Source organism: Balaenoptera acutorostrata, chromosome 7, assembly GCF_949987535.1.
Source record: "Balaenoptera acutorostrata chromosome 7, mBalAcu1.1, whole genome shotgun sequence".
In the NCBI taxonomy this organism is placed as follows: domain Eukaryota; kingdom Metazoa; phylum Chordata; class Mammalia; order Artiodactyla; family Balaenopteridae; genus Balaenoptera; species Balaenoptera acutorostrata.
In genome coordinates, this window is record NC_080070.1 from 1601774 (window position 1) to 1623914 (window position 22141).

The 22141-nt window shown below is 53.6% G+C and overlaps 1 protein-coding gene across 3 annotated transcripts; it reads right to left on the reverse strand.

The window, feature by feature from the left end:
• Positions 1-1969: 1969 nt before the first annotated feature.
• NOM1 (nucleolar protein with MIF4G domain 1) lies at positions 1970-17639 on the reverse strand. 3 transcript variants are annotated; one of them, XM_007165490.2, is made up of 11 exons: positions 16643-17639; positions 15004-15128; positions 14125-14320; positions 9950-10273; positions 8242-8352; positions 7347-7514; positions 6640-6761; positions 5704-5836; positions 5107-5238; positions 3292-3401; positions 1970-2975 (listed from the first exon to the last, which is right to left on the reverse strand). In XM_007165490.2, exons 1-11 carry the CDS (start codon positions 17582-17584, stop codon positions 2801-2803), a joined length of 2538 nt encoding a protein of 845 aa, XP_007165552.2. In that variant the 5' UTR covers positions 17585-17639; the 3' UTR covers positions 1970-2800. The 3 variants fall into 3 exon arrangements, with proteins under 3 accessions (XP_007165552.2, XP_057406372.1, XP_057406373.1); XM_057550389.1 differs by having other exon boundaries at positions 15004-15131; XM_057550390.1 differs by lacking the exon at positions 7347-7514 and having other exon boundaries at positions 15004-15131.
• Between the last annotated feature and the right edge of the window lie 4502 nt (positions 17640-22141).

Genomic DNA, 22141 nt, shown 5'->3' on the forward strand with positions numbered 1-22141 from the left:
CTTGCTTTGGACGTGCTCAAGGTCAAAATCGCTCTGCTCCGAGGTGGACACACACGAGGCATTGTTTTCCAAACACACACAACCCTGGGTGTTCTGAAGTCACCTCTGCAGGCTTAGAACATTTTAAACTGGTCCCCATTTTCCCTTTCATCATCTTATCATGCAAACATCATTTTTCATCATTTATTCAGCACCACTCAAGATAAATGTCATCTTGTGAACGTGACCATTTTCCCGCCAGCTCTGTCAATGTAGAATATGATATGATACGAAATGTAAGGGTGAGAAAGAGAAAACTCCCAATTCCCAGGCCAATATTACTTTCCCGAGAAAATCTAAGTTTTACTGACCTTTCGTAACACTCTCTGGACATGTGTGCGTGGAAGTGTCCCCTACACACCCGCTCGTGCATCCTAAGTGCTTCGCACTCGGGGAGACGTGAGGCCCCCAGAGGCTCACAGCGTCTTTGTTCACATATGGTCGCTGCCTGAAGTTGCCTGCGCTGTTACAGAGCTACTACCCCCCAGGATGGGTCTGAATTGCTGGTGGATAATCCCCAAAGCCCAACTCCCGGGCCTGTTTCCAGGCCCTCCCTCGGGCTCTGCTCTCTGCACTAGGAGCGCCCAGCATCCCGGTCTTGGCCTTCTCCTCATAACTCAAGTCTCCTCAAGGGGTTCCAACTCCCAGCCCTCAGGCCCCCAGCTCCAGTGGTGTGTCTGCACCCTCAACCCCGACCCCGATGTTGACAAGCCACCGGGGGCGTCCCAAACTGCCCCCACCCCCGCCCCTCCACCTCTTCACTGAAAGGCACCAACTTCCGGTGCGTGTCCATCAGAAACGTCGCCAGGAGTCTTCCTTCTCACAGCTGCTCTCCTAGGCTGGATCATCACTTCTGCCTGGAAGGTCACAGGAACCATCTACCTGGTCTCTGCCACCCGCCTGCCCATGTGCTGACCCACCACCTTCCTCTGTCAAGCAATATTCTTGAAAACACAACTTCGATGATTTAACTTCCTTGGCAGTAATCCTTCGATGGTTTCCTATGGTTGAGCAGATAAATCCCCAGCTCCTCAGCATGGAGAAAGTGGTCCTTCACAACCAGGTTGCAAGTGCCTGTCCTGCTGTCTGTCCTGGGTCCCAGGGCCCCGCACAGCCAGGCTGCGCACTCTCGACCCCCTGCCAGTGCCCTCGTGTCCTCCGAGTGCCCCCTCAGCCCCTCTTGGAAGAGCACGTCACGTCCCAACGTCACGTCCTTTGCAAAGCTCTCCGTCCCTGAGCGCTGGGAGTAGCTGGCTGTCTCCATCACTCTTCGGTGCACTTTGACTACAGGACCTGTCCTGTCAAACTTAAATGATGGTCTTGAACCCTTCAAGCTGTCCCAGGGCTCAACTCCACGTGTGGCACCAAGGAGGCCCCCAGCAAGCGTTGACTGCGACCAAGTCCCAACCCTTGCTCGGGTCCTCCCAGAGAGAGGCTTTGAGCTGATGTAACTCAGAGACACCACAGCCTGAGCACACACACAGTCACACACACAACTGGGAAAGTTGAAACTGAATGACAGACGGGCTGAGCGCCAAGAGCAAATGTCGGGTGCTGAACCCGCCCCACCAAGCAACACCTGAGGGGACGCACAGCCCCTGCTGTGACATCTGTGCCCACCGGTCAGCTGCCCTGTGCCCAGAGCTCTCGGTGACCGATGCCCCTGCCACCCAGGCCCAGACCCCAGGCTCTGGTCACGGGCAACAAGCAGGGCCTTCTCTCCATCCCGCCTGGCTCTTCCCGCTCACCCAGGGGCACCTCACCAGTGAAGTAAACCAACAGAAGCAGTGTCACTGCTTTACACTAAGGCCTATTTTTTTTTTTTTTCTTTTTACGAAAGAGGCAGAAGTGATTTGAATTAGGTTAATTATTTTCATGAAAAGACATTGGAACGTTTTAGACCTCTGAAGAATGCGTTCTGCATTATGAATGCTTTATGAAAATTGTTTATTTTGCAATAATTTAAAACTTAAGGAAAAACTGTAAAAATATACTTCATGTGTATAAACTTCACCCAACAATGCACATTTTGCTTCATCTGCTTTCTCTCTGTCCATGAGCAGAGGAAGGGAGGGAGAGAGCCGCTATATCTTAGGTGCATCCTGAACATTCATCCCTCGCAGGCGGTCTGTCCTGTGCGTGTTTATACCCCGAGAACACCGCTCAGCAGGCGGCACCTGCTGTGTCCAGTGTCTATCTGGTGACTTCAAAGTTGTTCCGGAAGGTGCATCACACCCGGACTCGATGGGTCTAAGTGACAGACACTCGCGGGGAAGGAAGATGTCCTTTCCCACGTCAGAACTTCAGGTGAGGAACCAGGATCGCCCCCCTGCTGTGCTGCACCCACACCTGCAAGGCTTGAGTCAACTGCTGACTCTTCCAGAACACGTGCCTGCCAAGTACTTGAAATAATCAATCAAACCTCAGGAATGTTTAACTGACGGTTTCTGAACTTTTAACCAATACATAAAAGATAAATAAAAACGCCATCCGTTTCTTTATAACCGCACCCTCTAGAGGCTTACTTCGTCTATTAGAAAATTAGGCATTGGCACACCCCCTCCGCAGCCTCATTGCTGCCCGGGGCCCGCCCCTCCCTCCCTCTCCCCCGCCTCCTAGAGATATAAATATAGGTATTTGAAGACGGTTCAAAACACAAATACGGTAAAACCCTGGACCGAAGTAGAATATCTTAAACACGACAGACGGTGCTGCGGCCCCGCATCGCAGGCGAATGAGCCCCCCTCGGCCCCCAGCCCGGCTACGGCCTCAGGGACGCCCTCCCCTGCAGGGCCCCGGCGCAGAGCTCGGCTCTCTCCCGCAGCGCGCTGGCCTCCTCGGCGCCCCCGTGGGCCTGCCCGCCCTTCAGCAGGAAGTGGCTGATGAAGAGCTTCAGGCCCTCCCGCAGCAGGCCCAGCGCGGGGCTGTCGGACACCCTGAGGAGGAAGGGACACGCGTCAGTGACCAGCCGGCCCCCGTCTCAGCCCTAGGGACCCCGAAGCGGGGGACGTACCTAGCTTCCATCTGGCCAGAATTCTCAAGTAAGAACTTAATATGCTATCTGTCAGAAATCATTTTCTGTTTGCTATTAGGCAAGTCTCACGTTCCCCAAATTAATGTTCAGGGTATTATTAAAATTAAAACTGAAAAGCTACATGTAAGTAAAACAAACTTGCTTTTACAAAACAACACAGGTGAAAACAATTTCTCTCCTCTTTTCCACATGTTTTATCGAAAGAGCTGGGAACAAACCTTGCAAAAATTAAACCAAGGTCTTCAACTTCCGTTTCCATGAGCAGCATATGTAACACTTTTCGTAAAAAGTGGACTCTGGGTTTGTCCAATTCACTGAATTCAACAACCTAATAGAGTCCGGATAAAAAATAGTTAAGTTACACTGTTGAGCCAACTTTGCAGTGACTTCTGACTATAGTTTGAGTAAAAAACTACTGCTCCCCTTGCCCCTTAACTAAGGCTATTTCCAGTTTTATAAAATGAACAGCTGTCAGCAAGGACATGGGGCCCTGGGACCACTCGTGCACTGCTGCAGGGAGTGCACACCACTGGCGAGAGCAGTGCTGACTCGGTGGTGCTGAGTCAGGTCCGGGGGCGGATGGGTACCTAGTGAATCAGGAATCTCATTCCTGGAGTTGAAACGATTATCTCCATGTCTTAAAGAAACTATCCCCTAATTAAAACCACACACACACACACACACACACACAATTTAGATCCAGAAGAGACTAATTCATATATATAACAATCATAGTATACTTATACAGTGGAATACTATACAGCAGTAATAAAATCTAAGGACAGAACTGCAGATATCAACATGGATAAATTTCAAGCTTATGCTGAATTAAGTAACTGTAAAAGGACATCAAGAGCCTGGTTAACCACAGGCAGACACGGGTGCTGCCTACAGCCAGAGCCCTGTGGGGTACGGAGGGGCCGGGCTGCTTCAAGGCTTCTCCAGGACGGGCTGCATCTGAGGGACACGCCACGTCCTGTTCCATTCTGAGCTCAAACTCAAGTGAACCGAAGGCAAGACTGCCCCCAGCAAGGAGAAGGCACTAGCTCTCCGTGTGTAAATTCTCCCCAGGCCTGGAATGTGGGACGAGGCTCTGGCCCTCATTTTCAGTACAGCAGCCAAAACCCAAGGGCACCCCCCTAAGGAACGCGCAGTTAACTCGACAGGCGCTCTGGTGAACAAATACATGAACACAGACAGGAAACCGCAGCCGAGCCTGTCCCAAGGGTCAGGAAGCAGAAGGCGAGAGGCCGGGCCCCCAGCTACCCCTGCCCCTCAGCTTCTCTCACAGCCCACACCGTCAGGACCCCCAGGCCCCCGAGGTCCTACTGCCCAGGCCACCTTGACCCGCCTCTCACGTCTAGGCTTCGCTGCCCACCCCGGACCACCTCCAGAGCATGTGCGTTTCGTCGTCTCTGACGCGTCAACGTGGGAACTGGACGGGGGCGAGGCTGCCCCTGGTCTGAAAGACGTGTCACGGCCACGGGAGGGGCGGCAGGAGCCCAGCTTCGGCACAGCTCCCACGTCCCCACTGCTTTGTGACGGGGCAGCGGCCGCCGCGGGGCTCGGGATGGCCCGCACACGCACCGCAAGTCCCGAGACTGATTCGTGTAAAGGAGCAAACAACTGTAACGGCGCCTTGAGCTACTAGGCAACTTCACACTGCGCGCTCACCTGGCGATTTCCTATGATGGTCTGATAATGAGTGTTTTTCAGGTGAGTCAGGATCTAAGGAAACGTATATTCTAAGGTACCAAACATACAGAATTACACCTGGCCCCTGAACTCGGCTTTGGACTGTGTAGTCCACTCACATGAGGACTGTTTTCACTAAACACGCACTGCAGGACCACACGCTCCAAAGCTGGCTGAATCCTCACATGTGGAACCAGGATACGGAGGCCGACTGTAAAGCTACACTCAGACTACGACTGTGCCGGGGCCGGTGCCGGTGCCCCGACCCCACGCGGCTCAAGGCTCAACCGCACGCTATCATCTTCAGTGCTTCAGATCATCCCCCACGTTATACACACCTTCAAAATGGAAAGTGGCAGTGACTTTGTCTTCAACAAGTGGGCCACCAGGTGAACCAAGTTAGAGAAGTTAGTGGCTGGCAGAGTTTCTAAGTCCCGAAATTTGTCCCATATGCTGAACTGGAATGTCATCTAAATAACACAAAGAAAAAAAAAAAAAGGTAAAATTCAACAAATTATTAGAATAAATCACTAAAAATATAATCCAAAGGTACTGTACTTATTCACTTACTTAAAATATCCTAAAAATCAAGACTTTTTAGAAGCAACTACACTCTCCTTTCCTATATACAGTAGTTTGAAATAGCTTCACAGTAATTTCTTTCCATTACGGTATTTTCCCTTAAATCAGCAGAAACATTAGAAAAAGATGGTGCAGCATAAACCAGAGGCACTCGCCGGTTATGCGGGTCGTGACCCCTCATCTGTGACAGGGAAAGGTGACATGGGGACACGGCTCAGGTTGTGCCCACCCTCTGCACACAGTTCTTGGCTGGGGTGGCCCCTGACTCAGGCCCCGCATCCCAGGAGGGCCGAGTCAGCCAGGGTGGTTAGAGAGGAGAGTGGGACACAGGCAGCCAGCCTCCCAGCTGTCACCTGAAAGCTCCTCGCGTAGTCACAGAACTTGCCCGCCAGGAACGCGTAGAAAGGGTTGTACGTTTTCTCTTGAAGACAGCAGTCTACGAGGACGTGGACGATTTCTCTCTCCTGCTGATCCTTAAGCCCCAGCCTGTAAGACAGGAATAGCGAGGACTAAACCTTCAATTCGCCAGATTTTAACAGCTTCAAGTCAGAAATCTTTGAGAGGAACACATCCTGTCTGGCAGTTGGGTTAAGTGGGCCGAGGAGACAGGGTCGGGGAGCAGGACTGGAGATCCAGGCCCGGCCCCAGCCTCTGGCCTCAGGCTTTCCAACAGCGTGGCAGAAGGAGGGGACCCCAGGCTCTACAAAGGCCTGTCACTGGTGACCGACCGACAACAAACAGGGCCTCAGCTGTGGGCCTTTGTTTTTTTTTTTTCTAAAACGTATGGTCTGGTTTGCACGCAGTAAAATCCATCCTTTTAGTGCATAGTGTTCACTTTGGACAAGCATCCGTAGTTCTGCAACATTTCCCCTGCATTTCCTTTTGAATTTGAAGCAAATAAAGGAAAATTAATTATTAGACTTTTTAGATGTACTTTGTACACAGATGCTTTTCAATCTCATTACAACTAATTATAGAAGTTGTAATATAATCACAACTAAATTAAACAGGAAGTTTAATTTAGATGTAATCGGAAAGACAACTTTAACAGGAAGGTTTTAAGCAACTCATGACAAACAACAGCCACCAGGAACTGTCAGGCGGTCACCTGACGTTTTCCAATCAAAACAGATCATAAACCGTCCTAATCTGGAGCTACCAGCGGTCAGTTAGCAGGAGCTGGACTGCAGCCCGTGGCGCGGGGCAGCGGGTGGGAAGGGGCAGGGCCCCGGCCTCCACGACGTGGCACCCAACTCAGTAACGGAGCAGAGGCTCGCACACAGGCTTACTTCAGGAGCTTCTCGAATGCGTCCAGAAAGTCTTCACTAGTCATAACTGTACAAAATATGTTTCTCCTGATGTCGGTGTTCATTCTCTGCTTTCGGGCAAGCTCCAGTATCTTCGAGCTAACCTGGAAAGAGGGACGACCAGGCGTAGATCATACAGACGTTTCAGTGAAAGCTGTTCTTTGGTTTAGCGTGGTTACTAAGTTTCTAAGAAGTAGTATGTGTAATTCTGTGGCTTGACCCAAGGCTAACTGTAAGGTATGCGTAAATACACGTATGTAAACGTGGAACCTTTATTCTTGAGCAAACCCCCCGGCGCCCCCACAAAGGAAAAATAGCCAGAGGCAAAGCAAGCCCGCGAGGAGAACACCGCTTGACATGGGAGGCTTTGTGGGAGCAGAGGGTCGGCCAGTCGAAGCACCAGTGGAATGAAGGCTAGGTAAGCGCTGCGGCCAGGAGGCGGGGGGCCAGGATGGCCAGGAGGGCGGGGAGGCCAGGATGACTGGGTGATCGTCCTGCGTTCCCCTCGCTCCACTCAACGTTTAAGTCCCTTTCCTAACGTTTTGAGACTTTAAAAGGAAATAACAGAAATGGAATTAAATGATATCACAAAGCAGTAGCCATTTCTATAAGGTCTTCAAATAAACCCAGGGAAAGCCGCGTGGGGACACAGGTCACATGCTTGGCGGTGGGGAGCACGGGCCGCGTACCGTCCCCGTGAGCTGCTTCTGCGGGGTCTTCTGCTGACTGCTGTCGATCATCGGGGCGCCACTCCACGCGGACCCCACGATCCACCAGCGCCCGGTCCGCTCGGCGTTCAGGACGCTGTCCCAGGAGACGCGGAGCTGAGTCTCTGTCCCTGAGCCAGCGCCGCGCAGCTGATTGAGAAAACAGCAGCCAGTGGAGGCCGCGGCAGCTCAGAGGCTGGGCAACAGCAACCCCGGCTCTTTCCAGCTTGGATAACAGCGTTTCTGGTGCGTGAAAGCTGTGATGGGTCACTGACAGCTGGGACAGTTAACCGGTTAGGAATAATGCCAAAGTTCGAGGTAAACTCTCAGTGTGTGTGTTTGGGCTTTGTGGGTCTATCACCCAAAACACTTGTCTTAGAACAGCTGTTACGGGCGGGGGTGGGCAGAGAGGCTCAGACTCGGGCAGGAGGCGCGCCCCATGGGCCGGCAGTGAGGACTCCACCAGCAGGGGCCGGGGGTCTGCCGGAGGAGGCCACTCTGGGTCTGACTGGTGCCTGGGCCGAAGGACTCGCCCGAGGGGCCCCACGCTGAGAAGCTCTGGGGAGCTTAAAAAGACGAGCTCCCACTCCCCAGGCTGGCCTCCCTGGTCCTAGTGGGACCCTGGCCCGGGCCCTGTTCCAAAGTGATCAGAGGGTCCTCCCGCGATTCTCCGGTGCGGCCGAGGGCGGAGGGCTCAGCGTGGGACACACGCAGCTCACAGGGAGGATCGCCCCACAGAAACGTGCAGTTGCCTTTCACGTCTGGGAACCCCCGCTAACCAGGCGGGCACCTGACCTGCGTCTCCACCGCCCTCCGGAACTTCACGGGGGTTGGCGCAGACCCAGCAGCGCAGGCGGCCGGGAAGGAGGGTACCTACCAGGGCTCTCTGCAGCTTCCGCAGCCTCTCCAGGGGCTCGGGGTCGTAGCCCGGGATCTTCCGCATGTCGTTGTTCTTCAGGGCCAGCAGCGTCTCCAGCATGAAGCGAACCTGGAGACAGACAGGAAAAGCCATTATCTCAAATGCCAGGAACCAACAACGCTTCACCGTGGGGAGAAAGACACCGCCTCTGCGCACGTGGTCACCGCCGCCGAGGACGGGGCAGGGGCGCCTCTGGGAGAGGCGGCACCGACCTCAGCAGCCGCCCAGGGCTCCCCCGCCCCGCGGGCCGAGAACACGCCCGGGCCGCGTGCCCTTCCGCCCCCACCAGCCCCCGGTCTCAGTTGCCCTCCTTCCCCACCGCATCTGCAACCTCTTCCCACTCCTGGCCTTTTTGCTTTTCTAACTTTTAAACTGGAAATGACATCGTACTTAAGAGAAGACTTTCAAGAACAGCACAAAGACTTCCCACAGAGCCTGTCTGAGACTCCCCCCAACATTCACTTCAGCTGAGACATAACTCACACAGCAAGCGCCCACGGAGCACACTCGGGGCTGTGCCGCCGTCACCACGACCAGCTTTAGGCCGTTTCCATCAGCGCTCAAGGACTCCAAACCCACCCAGTCACTCCCCAGCCCAGCTCCTCCAGCTTCAGGCCAGCTCGAGCCAAATGCCTGTGTCTGCCGTGTCTGTGTTTTAAACGGGACCCCTGAGCATTCAACACGGGGACAGGGTCTTCGCTGGGACCCTCCCCCATGATCTTCCTCTCCCACCTGGAGCCGCCCCCCCCCACTTACACAGCAACTCCACCACCACCTCCGCGGCCCCCAGGACCCTCAGCGGGCTCGGCCCACACCTCCCTCCTCACAGCTAACCCGAGCCCTCACCTCAGCATCTCAAAAATGGGCCAGTCTTCCTGTCCAGTGTGTGTCTCCTGAACAAACTACTGCCCACCTGCAAGCCCAAGCTGGTACCTGGGGTGACCTCTGACCCCTCCCTCTCTCTCCTTCCCCCCACCAAGTCTGGCCACTTCTACGTCCTAAACCCATGTCCACTGCAACTCTGCTGATCATCACCCCAACCCCTGAGGTGGCTTCTCTCTCTTTCCTACATCGTAGCCAAAGTGACCTCAGCACGAAAACCCGCTCAGAGCCCTTCACGTGCCTCTGGGATAAAATCCCAGTTCCCTCCAAGGTTTACGAGGCCCCGAGGCCAGCCCCTGCCCTGCGCCCCTGATGCCTCCCCACAGGGACGCTTTCCTTTTTCCTCAAATGAGCCCTCGCCCCGCCCAGGGGTTCCCATGACTCTCCCGTGCCCCTCAGTCTGCAGACCAGCAAACAAGGTGGCCACCATGAGCCCCACTTTCCAGACGGGGAAACCGAGGCCTGGAAGCCTTGGTCCCTTCGCTGCCGAGTGGAAGAGCCAGAAGGCCAGGAGGGCTGACCCCCTCGCCCCTCCCCCCAGGCCTTCCCAGTAAACCTCTTCTGAACGGCTGAATGTTAAATAGATCGATTCTTAAACTCACAACAGTAAAGACACAAGGTTCGCTCACACCTTGAAGACGAAGCCACAAAACCAGATGAGGCAGAAGATAACAGGGATCATTAGGAGACGAAATGCAATATTTACCCCAGATACTCATGTTTAAGTTCTGGTCAGTGTGAGCGTTTAGGCAGTTAGGAAGCAGGTCAGGTGACGCGCTCGTACCCTGCTCTGGTCCCGGAACCTGCCGCCTGCCCCGCTGGCTTTGGCCTGGGCCTCAGTGATCAGTTCCTTGAGCGACAAAGCATCATCTTTTCTCAAGGAAAAGCCCACGTTTCTCAGCATTAACAGGATCAGTTCGATATCTTTTTCTGTGAAAGTTCCAGTAAGTTTTCTCAAAATGTCAAAGATGAGGAGAGACTGCACCACGTGGAAGTTATATAAATGGGCAATGATGGCGAACAGGTTGTCACACTCTTTCCCGTCACATCCGCTTTTATAGACGTCAGCAAACTTCCTCACCACAGCCTCCAAAAAGTGCGCACCGACCTGGATGAAGAACAGAAAAAACATTACTGCAAACGTGTAAGAATCAAGTTAGCAAGTCATTCTCAGGGGTCCTTCTTCTTTTAACTTCAACACATGTTGAAAGAATTAGTACTTTTAAAATGAACACATAAAATGTACATGTGGCAGGATACGAACTCCAGCAGGGCAAAACCTCTAAAACCACGAGTCTGAGTGCCCAGTGCTTTACAGAGGAAAACACCACACCACACAAGGCGCAGAGCAGGGTGCCCAGCGCCCACCTTCCCTCGAAGTGCACCTTCCTGTCCTTAAAATCAACGAGGTGCTGTTTCTGGCCAGCAGCCATTCTAGTTCCTTGGAAAAATGAAATCGTTAAGAATGTTAAGGACACATCCGTATCTCTAAAAACGCACTACTATCTAACACGGCTCACTTCTCCAGCTCGGTTGGGCCTGGAGGGAGAAGACGGGTGTGGGCGCCCAGCGGTGGCGGAGCGATGTCGACTCTCCAGCTGAGACATGGGGACGCGGATCACCGCAGCCGTGCTGGACCCTTGAAGGCGGACCGGGCCCAAGAGTCACCCAGCGACAGAACTAGAGGGTGTGGCCACTCAGTGGACGGGAAAGATCAACCTTCTGCATAACAGCAGCTGACGGAGCTTCTGACGGGGACGGTTCATCCGGGAGCGGGAGCAGAAGTGCGGGTTGGGTGAAATCATTTTAACCTACGGGGTTCCCCGCCGTCCAGCGGTTAGCGCTCCGCACTTCCACCGCAGGGGGCACAGGTTCGAGCCCTGGTCGGGGAACTGAGATCCCGCAAGACACAAGGTTGGAAAAAAAAAAAGCCTTATAAAGCCTGAACCGTAGGACACCTGGGCAGGGCTGGTTATAGAAGCAGGTGTGGTAGTTAAAATCCTGGGTGAGGATGAGATCAACCGGACAGGCTGTCGCAGGAAAATATACACATGTCACTGCCAAATCACAAAATAAATGCTAGAGGAGTCCAGAGAAAGGCACCAGATCGGCAGGAGGGAAGAGTGACTTCGCAGAGGCAGCTCTGACAGACTGGATGTGTTCTTTAGTTTCTGAAGACCTGAGAAAAAACAACTTTAACCTATAAACTCCCAATTCAAGCCTCTTCTCTAAAGATAAACCTGAAGAATATACTCTCCTATCATGACTACTATATTACATTCAAACACAACTTTAAAAAAGAAATTAGAATTCTGCGGACATCAAGAAAACTTCAGGTATAAAACAAAACATACTCAGGTATGTTTTCAATCACACAAATGGAATTATTTAATCATATCAAAATCTGGCAAAATTACAGATTCCATTTAATGTCTTCAAAATAAAATATAACAGTATAGCATTTAAAAATAGGAATAACATTCACATTGCTAAAGTTATTTAAACAAATAAATTAATTCTGACTTGGGGATTTTAACACAAATCTGCACAGACCTGAGTTTTGATTTTTCAGCGACTCAGAAGCAGTTCAGTAACCGACACCGTGGCTTTGTAACTCACGCTCCTCTTTGCATGGATTCCTGTGAGGATGCTTTCCTCATCGCAGGCCTGAGAGAAGTTCAGTGGAACCAGAGTTTGGACAGCTCAGCCTCCTCCGGCACCAGTTTTAGTGGCTGTCGCTAGCTGAAGTCCCCTCGCGACTTGCCCTGGAACGATCACCTCAGCTGTCCCTCACGCTGTTAGTGAAGGTTTAAACGAGAAGTGGGACCAATGATCTCCCATTTTCAAATGCAAGGGATTCCTGATACTGTGTAGGTGGTCAGGGTGTACGGCTTTTTCTGTAACTCAATGAAACGCTGTCTGTACTGAAACCGTTTTGATTGTCAAGTACTCCGGGATGGTCCAGGAGGACCGGGGGTGCACTAGGACAGCCTGTAATGGCGCTGAATGAATCGTGGCCATCACAGGGCACTAGGAAGGGACCCAGTGATTCCACTACGCTTTGTAATGAAGAGAAGCCCTTAGAAATCAAACAATTAGGCCAGAAGAGCGATTCCCTAAACAGCTGGTGCAGCTGAGGAGAGTCTGCTGTTCAGAGGTCTCGGGGCCCACGCCCCCTCCTCTGTCCTCGCCTCCCTGTGCCCAGGAGGTGCCAGAGTTGCCACCTTTCAAAGTTCTCACTGGGACTTCCCTGGTGGTCCAGTGGTTAAGAATCTGCCTTCCAATGGAGGGGATGTGGGTTCAATCCCTGGTCGGGGAACTAAGATCCCATATGCCGTGGGGCAAGTAAGCCCGTGCTCTAGAGCTCTTGCGCCACAACTAGAGAGAAGCCCGCACGCTGCAACGAAGATCCCACGTGCTGCGACTAAGACCCGACCCAGCCAAATAAATAAATAAATAAAAATAAATTTCAATAAAATTTTGACAGAAAGTTCCTACAATATGACCTCGGCTAGAGGAGAAAAGCGTGGCTCAGAGGTTTCTCTAGGGAGGGTGATGAGCCTGCAGTGGGAGGAAAGGCGGAACTCCAAGCACGCGAGGCTCACAGGCACTAACTTTACCGAGCACTTCCCACGGGCCAGGCTCCCGCATACACTCCCTGCCGTGAAACCGCCAGACCAAGCCCCCAGGGGAGGGTGGGGAGGCACCAGGTGGCTGGTCTCCCCGCCCAGCACTGCCCTCACTGCTGAGCCTCCAGCAGATGCAAGGAGAAGGCCTTCTAGAAAGTCTGTGCTCTTTAAAGTAAGCCCCGGACAGGCCCACTCTGGAAGACCTCAAATGATTTTCAAGACCATAATTGTGAGCAGGTCCTAGAAACGTGGGAGGATGTGAAGAGCACAGCGGCAGCGGGGAGGCAAGGCCCCGGGAACCGTCCGCAGCCCGCGATCTGGGGGCAGCACGGCCTTCAGGGGCTTTGCTGCGTTTGCAAAGCGGGGCTAAATACATACCTGCCCCACTCATCCTGCTGGGAGTCCCCAGGACTTACACCAGGGGATCAGACTAGCAGTGACACGTTGCTGCCGAGGCCTGTTCTGGGAGGAGGGCAATCAGAAGGCAGAGAAGCTCAACAGCGCCACCAACAGATACTGCCCCACGCCAAGATCCTAAGGGGTCACCACGTTCTCTGGTCAACAGAAAGGTCACCTGGGAAAATTACACCTCGTCAGCCTACTCACTCACTCACGCGTCCACCTTAGTGTAAAGTCCTGCAACCAGACCGACTTCCCTCAACAACCCTGCAAGCAGCCACACGGAGGGAGTGGAAGCTGACCAGGAAGGTTACGATCTCACTGTGGGAGGTGACAGACGAGGACCCAGGACGAGGTGGGCCCCCCTGACGCCAACACAAGGGTCCCTGACCAAGGACCAAGGGCACGGGGCGGGCCGGGTGGCACGGGGATGCTATTTCCTCAGCAGCACCTACTGGGCACCAGGCACCGCACAGGAGATGCTTTAGACACGCTGTCCACTGAATCCCGACAACAGCCCCACTTCACAGACACGGGCAGGTCTGTGGCCCACCCAGGGGGACCAAGGCTCCAAGCCCAGGCACTGTCACGTGTCCCCTCGCTTCATGCCCAGTTTTACCTCACATTCCGGTGGCCTCTTGCCCAACACAAAGCCCTGTGCTCTGAACGCCTGAAACAGTCACTGTTACTGTGGGGAACACAGAGTAGATGAAGGCAAGCCCACGACGTCAGTCCAGAGGGACAGGACTAGCAGACAATAAGGCCATGTCAGAAGGGACCAAGCGCAAAAGCAGAAGTTGGCCAACATCACGTAGCTACCGAGTGCGGTTTAGGATGATACGATACAGACAAGGTGGCCTTGAGCCGTGTCAGCTGATCGCTGACACCAGCAGCACTTGGACAGCTAACGGGTGGAGAGAGGCAGCCCTACCTCGATGCCAACTGTGCAATGAAGAATGCTGACCAGGAGGACATGCTCCATCACCAGCCTGGCGGGCATGGCCGCGTCCGGGGCGCAGGCGCTCAGGAGGACGCCCGTCAGAGTGTCATTCATGTCCTTCCTGCTGTGGCCCATGTACAGCTCCTCCAGCTGGCCACTGATGGAGGCCAGGTTCGGCTCACTCAGCCTGCAGACAGTTGGAAAGACAGAGCGACAGTGCTGTTTCAAATCAAGAATTGTGTTTTTAGGTCAATTAAAAAAAATTGAAAAAGTTATTAATACTTCCAATAGATCCTCTCTTGTGTATGTATTTGACCCACGAACAATTCTTATTCTGTCCCAATAATCCAGTATATATGTACATAACACAGAATCTTCTGGAATCTTCAAATAACGTTAACTGCTGTCCTTCCAGCTGAAATGCGGCCACAGTAAGGCACACGCAGGATTCCCTTCAAGACCACAGAGACTGTGATGAGGAGACGCCACTGATATCCTCACCCGACCTCCCCCGGCAGAGGCAGGGCACCATCGTTAGCACATCCATATGTACTGTTGGAAAATATCCCAGCTTTTCCATTTTCTGCTGGCACAAGAATCTTTTATTTCCTAACATGGAGGTCAGGGCCGTGCTGGGTGGGGGTGGGAGGAGGTATATGCACTGCAGCTGTGCCAACTCCGAACATCAGATGGCATGTTCAGTAAAACCCCAGGACGCACCAAGAAGAGTGTTTTAATTAAAAAGAAATTAAAAAAAAAAAAAAAAAAAAGGCGGCAATGCAGGCTTTGGTTTAATTCCCAGAACCATTCCTGTGTTTTTAGAAAAGAGACAATCTCTTGAAGTAACACAATACACTGTCTCGAGGTTACCTGTTAATCAGACCTTTGACCTGTTTCTTGAGCCTCTCTAGTTCTTCCTTTTTCTGGGCATCCACTGTCTCCTCTTCTCGCCTCACGTGAGGTGGGATGTACTTTCCACCATTTTCACAAAGACTCTGCTTGAAAGGACAGAAATAAATTACCAAAAAATGTACATTGGCTACACCCCACCTTTCCCCTTGCTACACTCACTTCGATATTCAATTCCCAAGAACTGGGAGAGGCTGTCACTACTGACTACTGCTGCTTCATGAACATCAGCTATTTCCCGAGTGCCCGCTCCAGTCCTGGACAAGCACGCCATGGCCGGGACGATGGACGTCATTATTTACATTAACATCAACACTACATTTCATCACCTTACTTTTCCCTCTGTAACTCTTCAGACCTGGCTGCGCCCCCCCGCCCCCCTTGTCTACCCGACAGAGCCCTGTATTCTACACTTCTGCCAGCCTCAGTTCACAGTAGGCACGGCAGCACACAAACACCTAAATTAAGTGCATCACCAGTTTTGGAGAAAGAGCGGTCCAAAGTAGTTTCAAACCTGTCAAAACCAACATCTAAATTTACATGATAAAATCAAAATCAATCCACTACTATTTCCTAGATTTTCAACTGAGAGGATTACAAGCCATTACCACCGACCAACACTCCCTGACAAGCCTTTAGGAGACAGACATCTGTAAGGCATGATCCTTGCTGTCGGGCTTTAAGCTGAGCTGGCGAAAGCACATTTTCATACACAGAAACTTACTCTTGAGACACCCGTTAGTATGTCAATTACACCTCCACAGGCTGTGAAAGAGACTTGGGAACAGTCAAAACTTAAGGTGCTAAGAGAGGAACCGATAGCACTTGGGCACTGCTCACAGAGTGCCAGGTGCTAAGGCACCAAGGACAGAAACGAAAGACACTTCATATCCTTCAGGAGGAGAAAAGATTCCCAGAGATGTGTGACCTTAACAGATAAACACAAACAGTGACAAATGGAGGAAAGGCCTTGCAGACAAAAGAAATAATATACTCAGAGGCAGAAGGGTGAAATGGTGAGAAGTGGAGAAGGAAACACAGGCAATGCCGTAAGGCCGCCTTCAAGGTGCGTGTGGAGGTGACGCCGTTTTAACAGGCAAGGGGCCAGCACGTGAGGCCTCGTCTGCTCTGCTGTGGGTTCTAAACCTGGTCGTCCGTGTGAGACTTTATCCAAGGGAGTCTCGGAGATCAGCTCTGTGCTTTAGCAGGATCCACTCCAGGAGCAGCTGGACAGAAAAAGGACTAGGTGTGGCAGGGGTGACTCAGGGGCGGCGCAGGAGTCCCCAGGGTACACGGGAGGTGGGAACAAAGCATGGCGGAGGGGAGCCGAAGTCAGGTTTGGAGGCCGAGGCAGCGAACCGAGTGAGGATGTGACCTTAGGACAACGGTGGGAACGGCCGGTAAGTCCCTGGCATAGAAAGGTCTCTAGGGATGTTTTTCTCCCTGTCTCTTTATTGCGGAAATTTAAATAACCCGACAGACCCACACTCAGCTCAAACAATTATCCATACATCAACGGTGTCACTTCTGTCCCATGCTCTGCCCCACCCGTTATTTTGAAGGAAATCCCAGAGGACTCAGGTTGTTCACAATCTAATACCTTATCGTCTGCGTCAACATCCTCCGAGGGATTTTCACTCCTCTCTTCATCTTCGGCAAAACGGACTCTCTTTTTCCTCCCTTCCTCCTTCGCTCTCCCCTCCGCTCCTCCGGCTTCTCGCTGTCCCTCGCCTACATCCTGCTGGTCCTCCTCCTCGCTCTGCGCTCCCGCTTCTGCCTCCCGCTCGCCTTCGTCTTCCACATCCTGCTCCTCCCGTTCGTCCTCGGTGTCACTTTCGGGGAGTGTCTGTCCCGCATCCTCTTCTTCCTCCTCACTGCTGCTTTCATACCAGCCACTACTTTTCCCAGAGTCCAGGGCTCCCAGGATATAGTCGAGCCCATCGCGGGAAAAGCTAGGAGGCACGGAGCTTCCGTCGCCCTTCTTTCTGCGCTTGTTCAACCCGAGGCACCGCTCCAGCTTTCGGATCTCTCGATCCTCCTCCTCGTTGGCCGCCAGAAGTGCCCGTTTCCGGGCAGCGGCGGCGGCTGCGGGGGCCTTGGTCCTGCCGAGGGGACCCCTGGCCTGGACCTGGCCGGCCTTGGCCGGGACCGAGAGAGGTCGCAGCCCCTCGGACGGCCGCGAGGCCCGCCGTGGGGACGGCTGGCCGTCCTCCTCCTGCGTCGCCTCCGCCCGGGGGCCGCTCGCTCCCCCGGCTCCGCCGCCGCCCGGGCCCGGGCCCTGCGAGGGGCCGGCCGTCCTCTGGAGCCGGCGCGCCTTCCTCAGGTGCCGCTTCTCCTTCCTCAGCTCCCTGCGGCTTTTCCTCCCGCCCGGGCGCACGCGTCCCTGAGCCCGGGGCCCCTCGCGGCCGCCGGGGGTCTCGCTCTCCGAAGTCGCCTGCACGAACTCCTCCACTGCTAGCTTTAGCCGCTTCAGGGCCCCCTCCCCACCGCCCCCAGGCCCGCGGCGCGGCCCGCGCCCGACTCGGCGCTTCCCACGGGCCATGTGCCCCCGGCAGCCGCTCGGGACCAGGGCTGCAGCGCTCGTAGACTCCGATATTTTCCGGGACGCGCCGACGCGCGACTTCCGGTTGGGGCGAGACTTCCGGGCGGAGAGCGGCGCGCTGCGCGGGGCGGGGCGGCGCCCCCTGCTGGCGGGAGGGCGGCAGCGCAGGGAGCCGCACGGCAGCAAATGGTGCCTGCTCTTAAAAGACTGTAAACTTTAACTTTCGAATGCGCACAAATTCATTCTCGTTTAAAAACGAAAACTTTAGAGATTATGGTAAAGAAGGCTCCTAACGACGTTCCACAGTAGTAACCGCGCTTACGGGGTAGGGGTGGGGGTGGATCCTTAAGGACGCGTGTGCGGGTGGAGCGCGGGTGGAGCGCGGGTGGAGCCATGGGACCACGCGGTGTGTCGCTGCGTGTTGCTCACGGGAAGCTTGGTCCTGAGCTCACTGCTCCTTTCACTCAACCTCAGGCCTCAGGTCCCTCCGCGCTCCGCGTAATGACGCACCTGTCCCTTATTAGGATTGCTGGGATTCCCGGGGATGATGTTCCCTGATTACCGCTCCATGGACAGCCGCCCCCTGGGGTGACTGGTATCCCCCCTGAGTTCAAGTCCGCTGGAATTTGTGGACGTGCCCTCGTGTGGAAATAGGGCCTTTGCAGATGCAAAGTTAGGAGGAGGCCTTGCTGGATTGGGCAGGCCCTACATCCAAAGACAGGTGTTCTTAAGAGGGAAATTGGGGCTCACAGCTCACACACAGATAGAAGGCTATGCGATGTCCGAGGCAGCGATGGCGGAGATGCTCCTCGAGCCCAGGGACTCCAAGGATTGCAGCCACATCAGAAGCTGGAGGAGGCCTGGAGTAGGTCCTGTCCTGCAGCCCTGGGAGGGACCCACCCGGGAGGGACCCACCCCGCCTACACCTTGATTTCCGACTTTCAGCCTCAGGACCGAGACTCTAAATGTCTGTTTTAAGCTGCCTGGTTTGTGGCGCTTTGTCACTGGGTGATTTGTACTGGGAAGCGAATACAACAGACGGGAAGGTGGGAGCTGGGGACCAACAGTACTCAGGGCTTAATGGTGACCAGCAAAGAAATCTTCCTGTAGGGACCAGAGTGACACGGGGATGGAAGTTCAAGCCGGGGCTCCGGGCTCGGCTCAGATCCTGACGTCACTGTGTGTGACCTGCCCAACCCACGGAGACTCAGCGTCCCGTCTGCAGAGCAGGGAGATCAGAGTGCCCATCCCACAGGGCTGTCATGAAATTAATCAGATTTTTTTTTTTTTAGGTAAGAAGTGGATTTATTTATAGAGAAACACACTCCTCAGAAGGTGAGAAAGGCCCCAGGGTGTGGGGTTGTCAGTTTTTATGGGAGTGCGTAATTTCATAGGCTAATGAGTGGGAGGAATATTCCAGCTATTTTAGGAAGGGGCGGGGATTTCCAGGAATTGGGCCACCGCCCACTTTTTGATCCTTATGGTTGGCTTTGGAACTGTAGTGGTGCCTGTGGGTGTGTCATTTAGCTTGCTGATGTGTTACAGTGAGCGTGTACTGAGGCTCACGGTCTAGTGGAAGTCGACTTGTCCGCCATCTTGGACCCATTTGGTTCTAATCAGTTTATGTCATGTCCTCAGGCTATGTCATTCTTCCAAAGGTTGTGCCCTGCCCCTTTCCCTCCTGCTTCATCCCCGCCCTCCCACCCCCACCCCCCCGCAGAGATTTTACTCCCATATTCTTATGGGAAGCAGAAGGGCAATGGTCTGTCTTCTGTAACTGCTTCAAGCCTGGGTAGGGGCGTTGACCCTGCCTGTCAGGGAGTAAAATTCTCTGGATGCCTGATCTAGGGGCCCCCGGGGCAGGACAGCTTGTTTTAAGTCAGTATGGGCTGTATTCCTTGCATAGCCATCATCTTGGTGTGGAACTGCTGTAACTGCTTTCTATGAATCTCCTTGGTGATGAAGCACTTTTTCTAACAGCATCAGAGTACAAAAATATCTATAAATGACAAAAGACTTAAAAGGCATGGTTAAACATCTGATTACAGGGCTTCCCTGGTGGCACAGTGGTTACAGGGCTTCCCTGGTGGCACAGTGGTTAAGAATCCACCTGCCAATGCAGGGGACACGGGTTCGAACCCTGGTCAGGGAAGATCCCACATTCCGCAGAGCAACTAAGGCCGTGCGCCACAGCTACTGAGCCTGCGCTCTAGAGCCCGCGAGCCACAACTACTGAAGCCCACGCGCCTAGAGCCCGTGCTTCGCAACGAGAAGCCACCGCAATGAGAAGCCCACACACCACGACGAAGAGTAGCCCCCGCTCGCCGCAACTAGAGAAAGCCCGTGCGCAGCAACGAAGACCCAACGCGGCCAAAAAAAAAAAAAAAAAGATAAATAGGGAAGGTTTTGGGAGAGGTAAAATAAAATTAGTGAGATTTAAAAATTAACTTCTTTCTTTTGTTCCACAATGGAACTGACACCATCCCCCCTGCTCTCCCTAAGCAGCTCTGCGGGGCTCTTGGTTTCTGGTCTGTCCCTCTTTGTCACCTGCACTTTGGGGCTGTGGTCTCCTCACGTGACTACCTGTGAGGGCTCGTTTGGAGTATTAACCGCTCCATCGCAGGCTGAGCCGTGATTCGCTCTACATGGAGAGCTCCCCAGACCACTGTGTCCTCAGTTCCTGGAGTGAAGTGACGGGGAGGAAGGGTCTCCCAGCTGGAGCCCCCAGTCGTTGGGTGAGAAGCAGGAGGGGGGGGGTCCCGGCGCACGGCCCCTCGCCTTCCTGAGCACCTCCTCCCGGGCCCTGGCCGAGGATGCGACTGATCCCTGCCGGGAGGGAGAGGGAAGGAGTGAACAGTGTGGGCTACACGCCCCCCCCACCCAAGTCTCCCCAGGCTCTCGTTCCTGGTGAAGCCCTGCAGCCCGTGCCTCTCTCTCATTCAGCAACTTCTCTGGTACTAATAGCGGCTACCCCGTTTTAACAGGAAGCAAATGAATTACATTCACTCATTCCTGCCGGGCGCTCTGAAAGAAGGGGTCTGGCCCCCAGCAGCTGCGCGGAGGCAGCCAGCTTCCAGAATCCTCTGCACCTGCTCCAACCTGGGACCAAGATTGCTCAGAAGTTTCTTTGCTCTGAAGCCACGACTTGGAAGACTTCGTGGGGGATTGATGTGGGCAAATCTTGGGGTTCTTTTTCAACCCCAAGATCCTAACGTCCAGGAGGCCTTTGCAGCGATTCTGACTGCCTGGCACTTGGAGAAGCTGTGTCTCTCCGAGCCTGGAGGGGTCGGCAGGCATGAGGGCGCTGGACGGCTGGTACCTTTCCCTGGTCCTGGTGAAAGGGGCTGGCTGGGGAGGAACAGGCGGCTTTATCATCTGGTTGCAAACATGGAGCAGTCCATGAATGACACAGGGGCTGACGCACGTGCAACAGAGGGCCCACAGCAGGTAGTAGGGCAGGACGCTGGCATGTGTGTGCGTGCGTGTGTGGGCAAGAGGCGTTGGAGAAGCGGGCGAGGCTAGGCCTGGTGTTGATGCTGGGACCAGTGGGGAGCCGGTGCGGTGTTCTGGGTGGACACGTGGGTGGGGGGGAGGGTAACTGGAACGGGGCTGCGTTTTGAAGCGATGGCCCTGCAGCTGGCAGGGCTGACTGAGGTGGATCAGAATTGATGGGCAGACAGAGGCTGTTGCATCAGACACTTGTTCCCCAGCCTGGAAAAAACTGCTGGTTGCTGACAGCTCTTTAAAATAATAGCACGAATGATCTATTAAGAGTAATATGATATACAGTTGAAGTGTAACCTTTCACTCTGTGTCTTAGTCCGTTTGGGCTCCTATAACAGAACGCCATGAACTGTGCAGCTGAAACTTCAGACATTCGTTCCCCATGGTTCTGGAGGCTGGAAGTCCAAGAACAGGGTGCCAGCAGATCCAGTGTCTGGTGGCGACCCGCTTCCTGGTTCATCGACGGCCGTCTTCTCGCTGTGTCCACCCCTGGGGGAGGGGGGGAGGGAGCTCCCTGGGGTCCCATTTATAAAGGCCCTAATCCCATCATCAGCGCTTCACCCCCATGACCTAATCACCTTGCAAAGACCCCACCTCCTAACACCTTCACTTTGGGGGTTAGGATTAAAAATATGAATTTGGGGGGAACATAAACATTCAGTCCATAACGCTCAGGTTCACAAACTTTTTGTTTCAATGTGTCAATTTATTGATTTCTTATTTTAAGATATTGTTTTTTCTGGTACAAAAATAATTCATGCTCACCATAAAACCCAGAAATATCGTAGTTAAATGTGTAATGTAGAAAGGGGAAGCCCACCTTTAGCTCTTCCTCCCAGAAATACATTTCCTTCCAGATAGTCAAGGCACACATTAACTTGCGTTACGATTACTCTTTACCAAAATAGGATGTATCGCTTTGCAGTTTCCCTTTTGCTCTTGATGATACAGCTCAGGTTTTTGTCCCCACGTCAGTAATCTATGCCCTGACAGCAGCGTTGCCTGGAGGCCTGCTGGAAACGCAGCATCACGGGCCCTCCCCAGACCCACTGG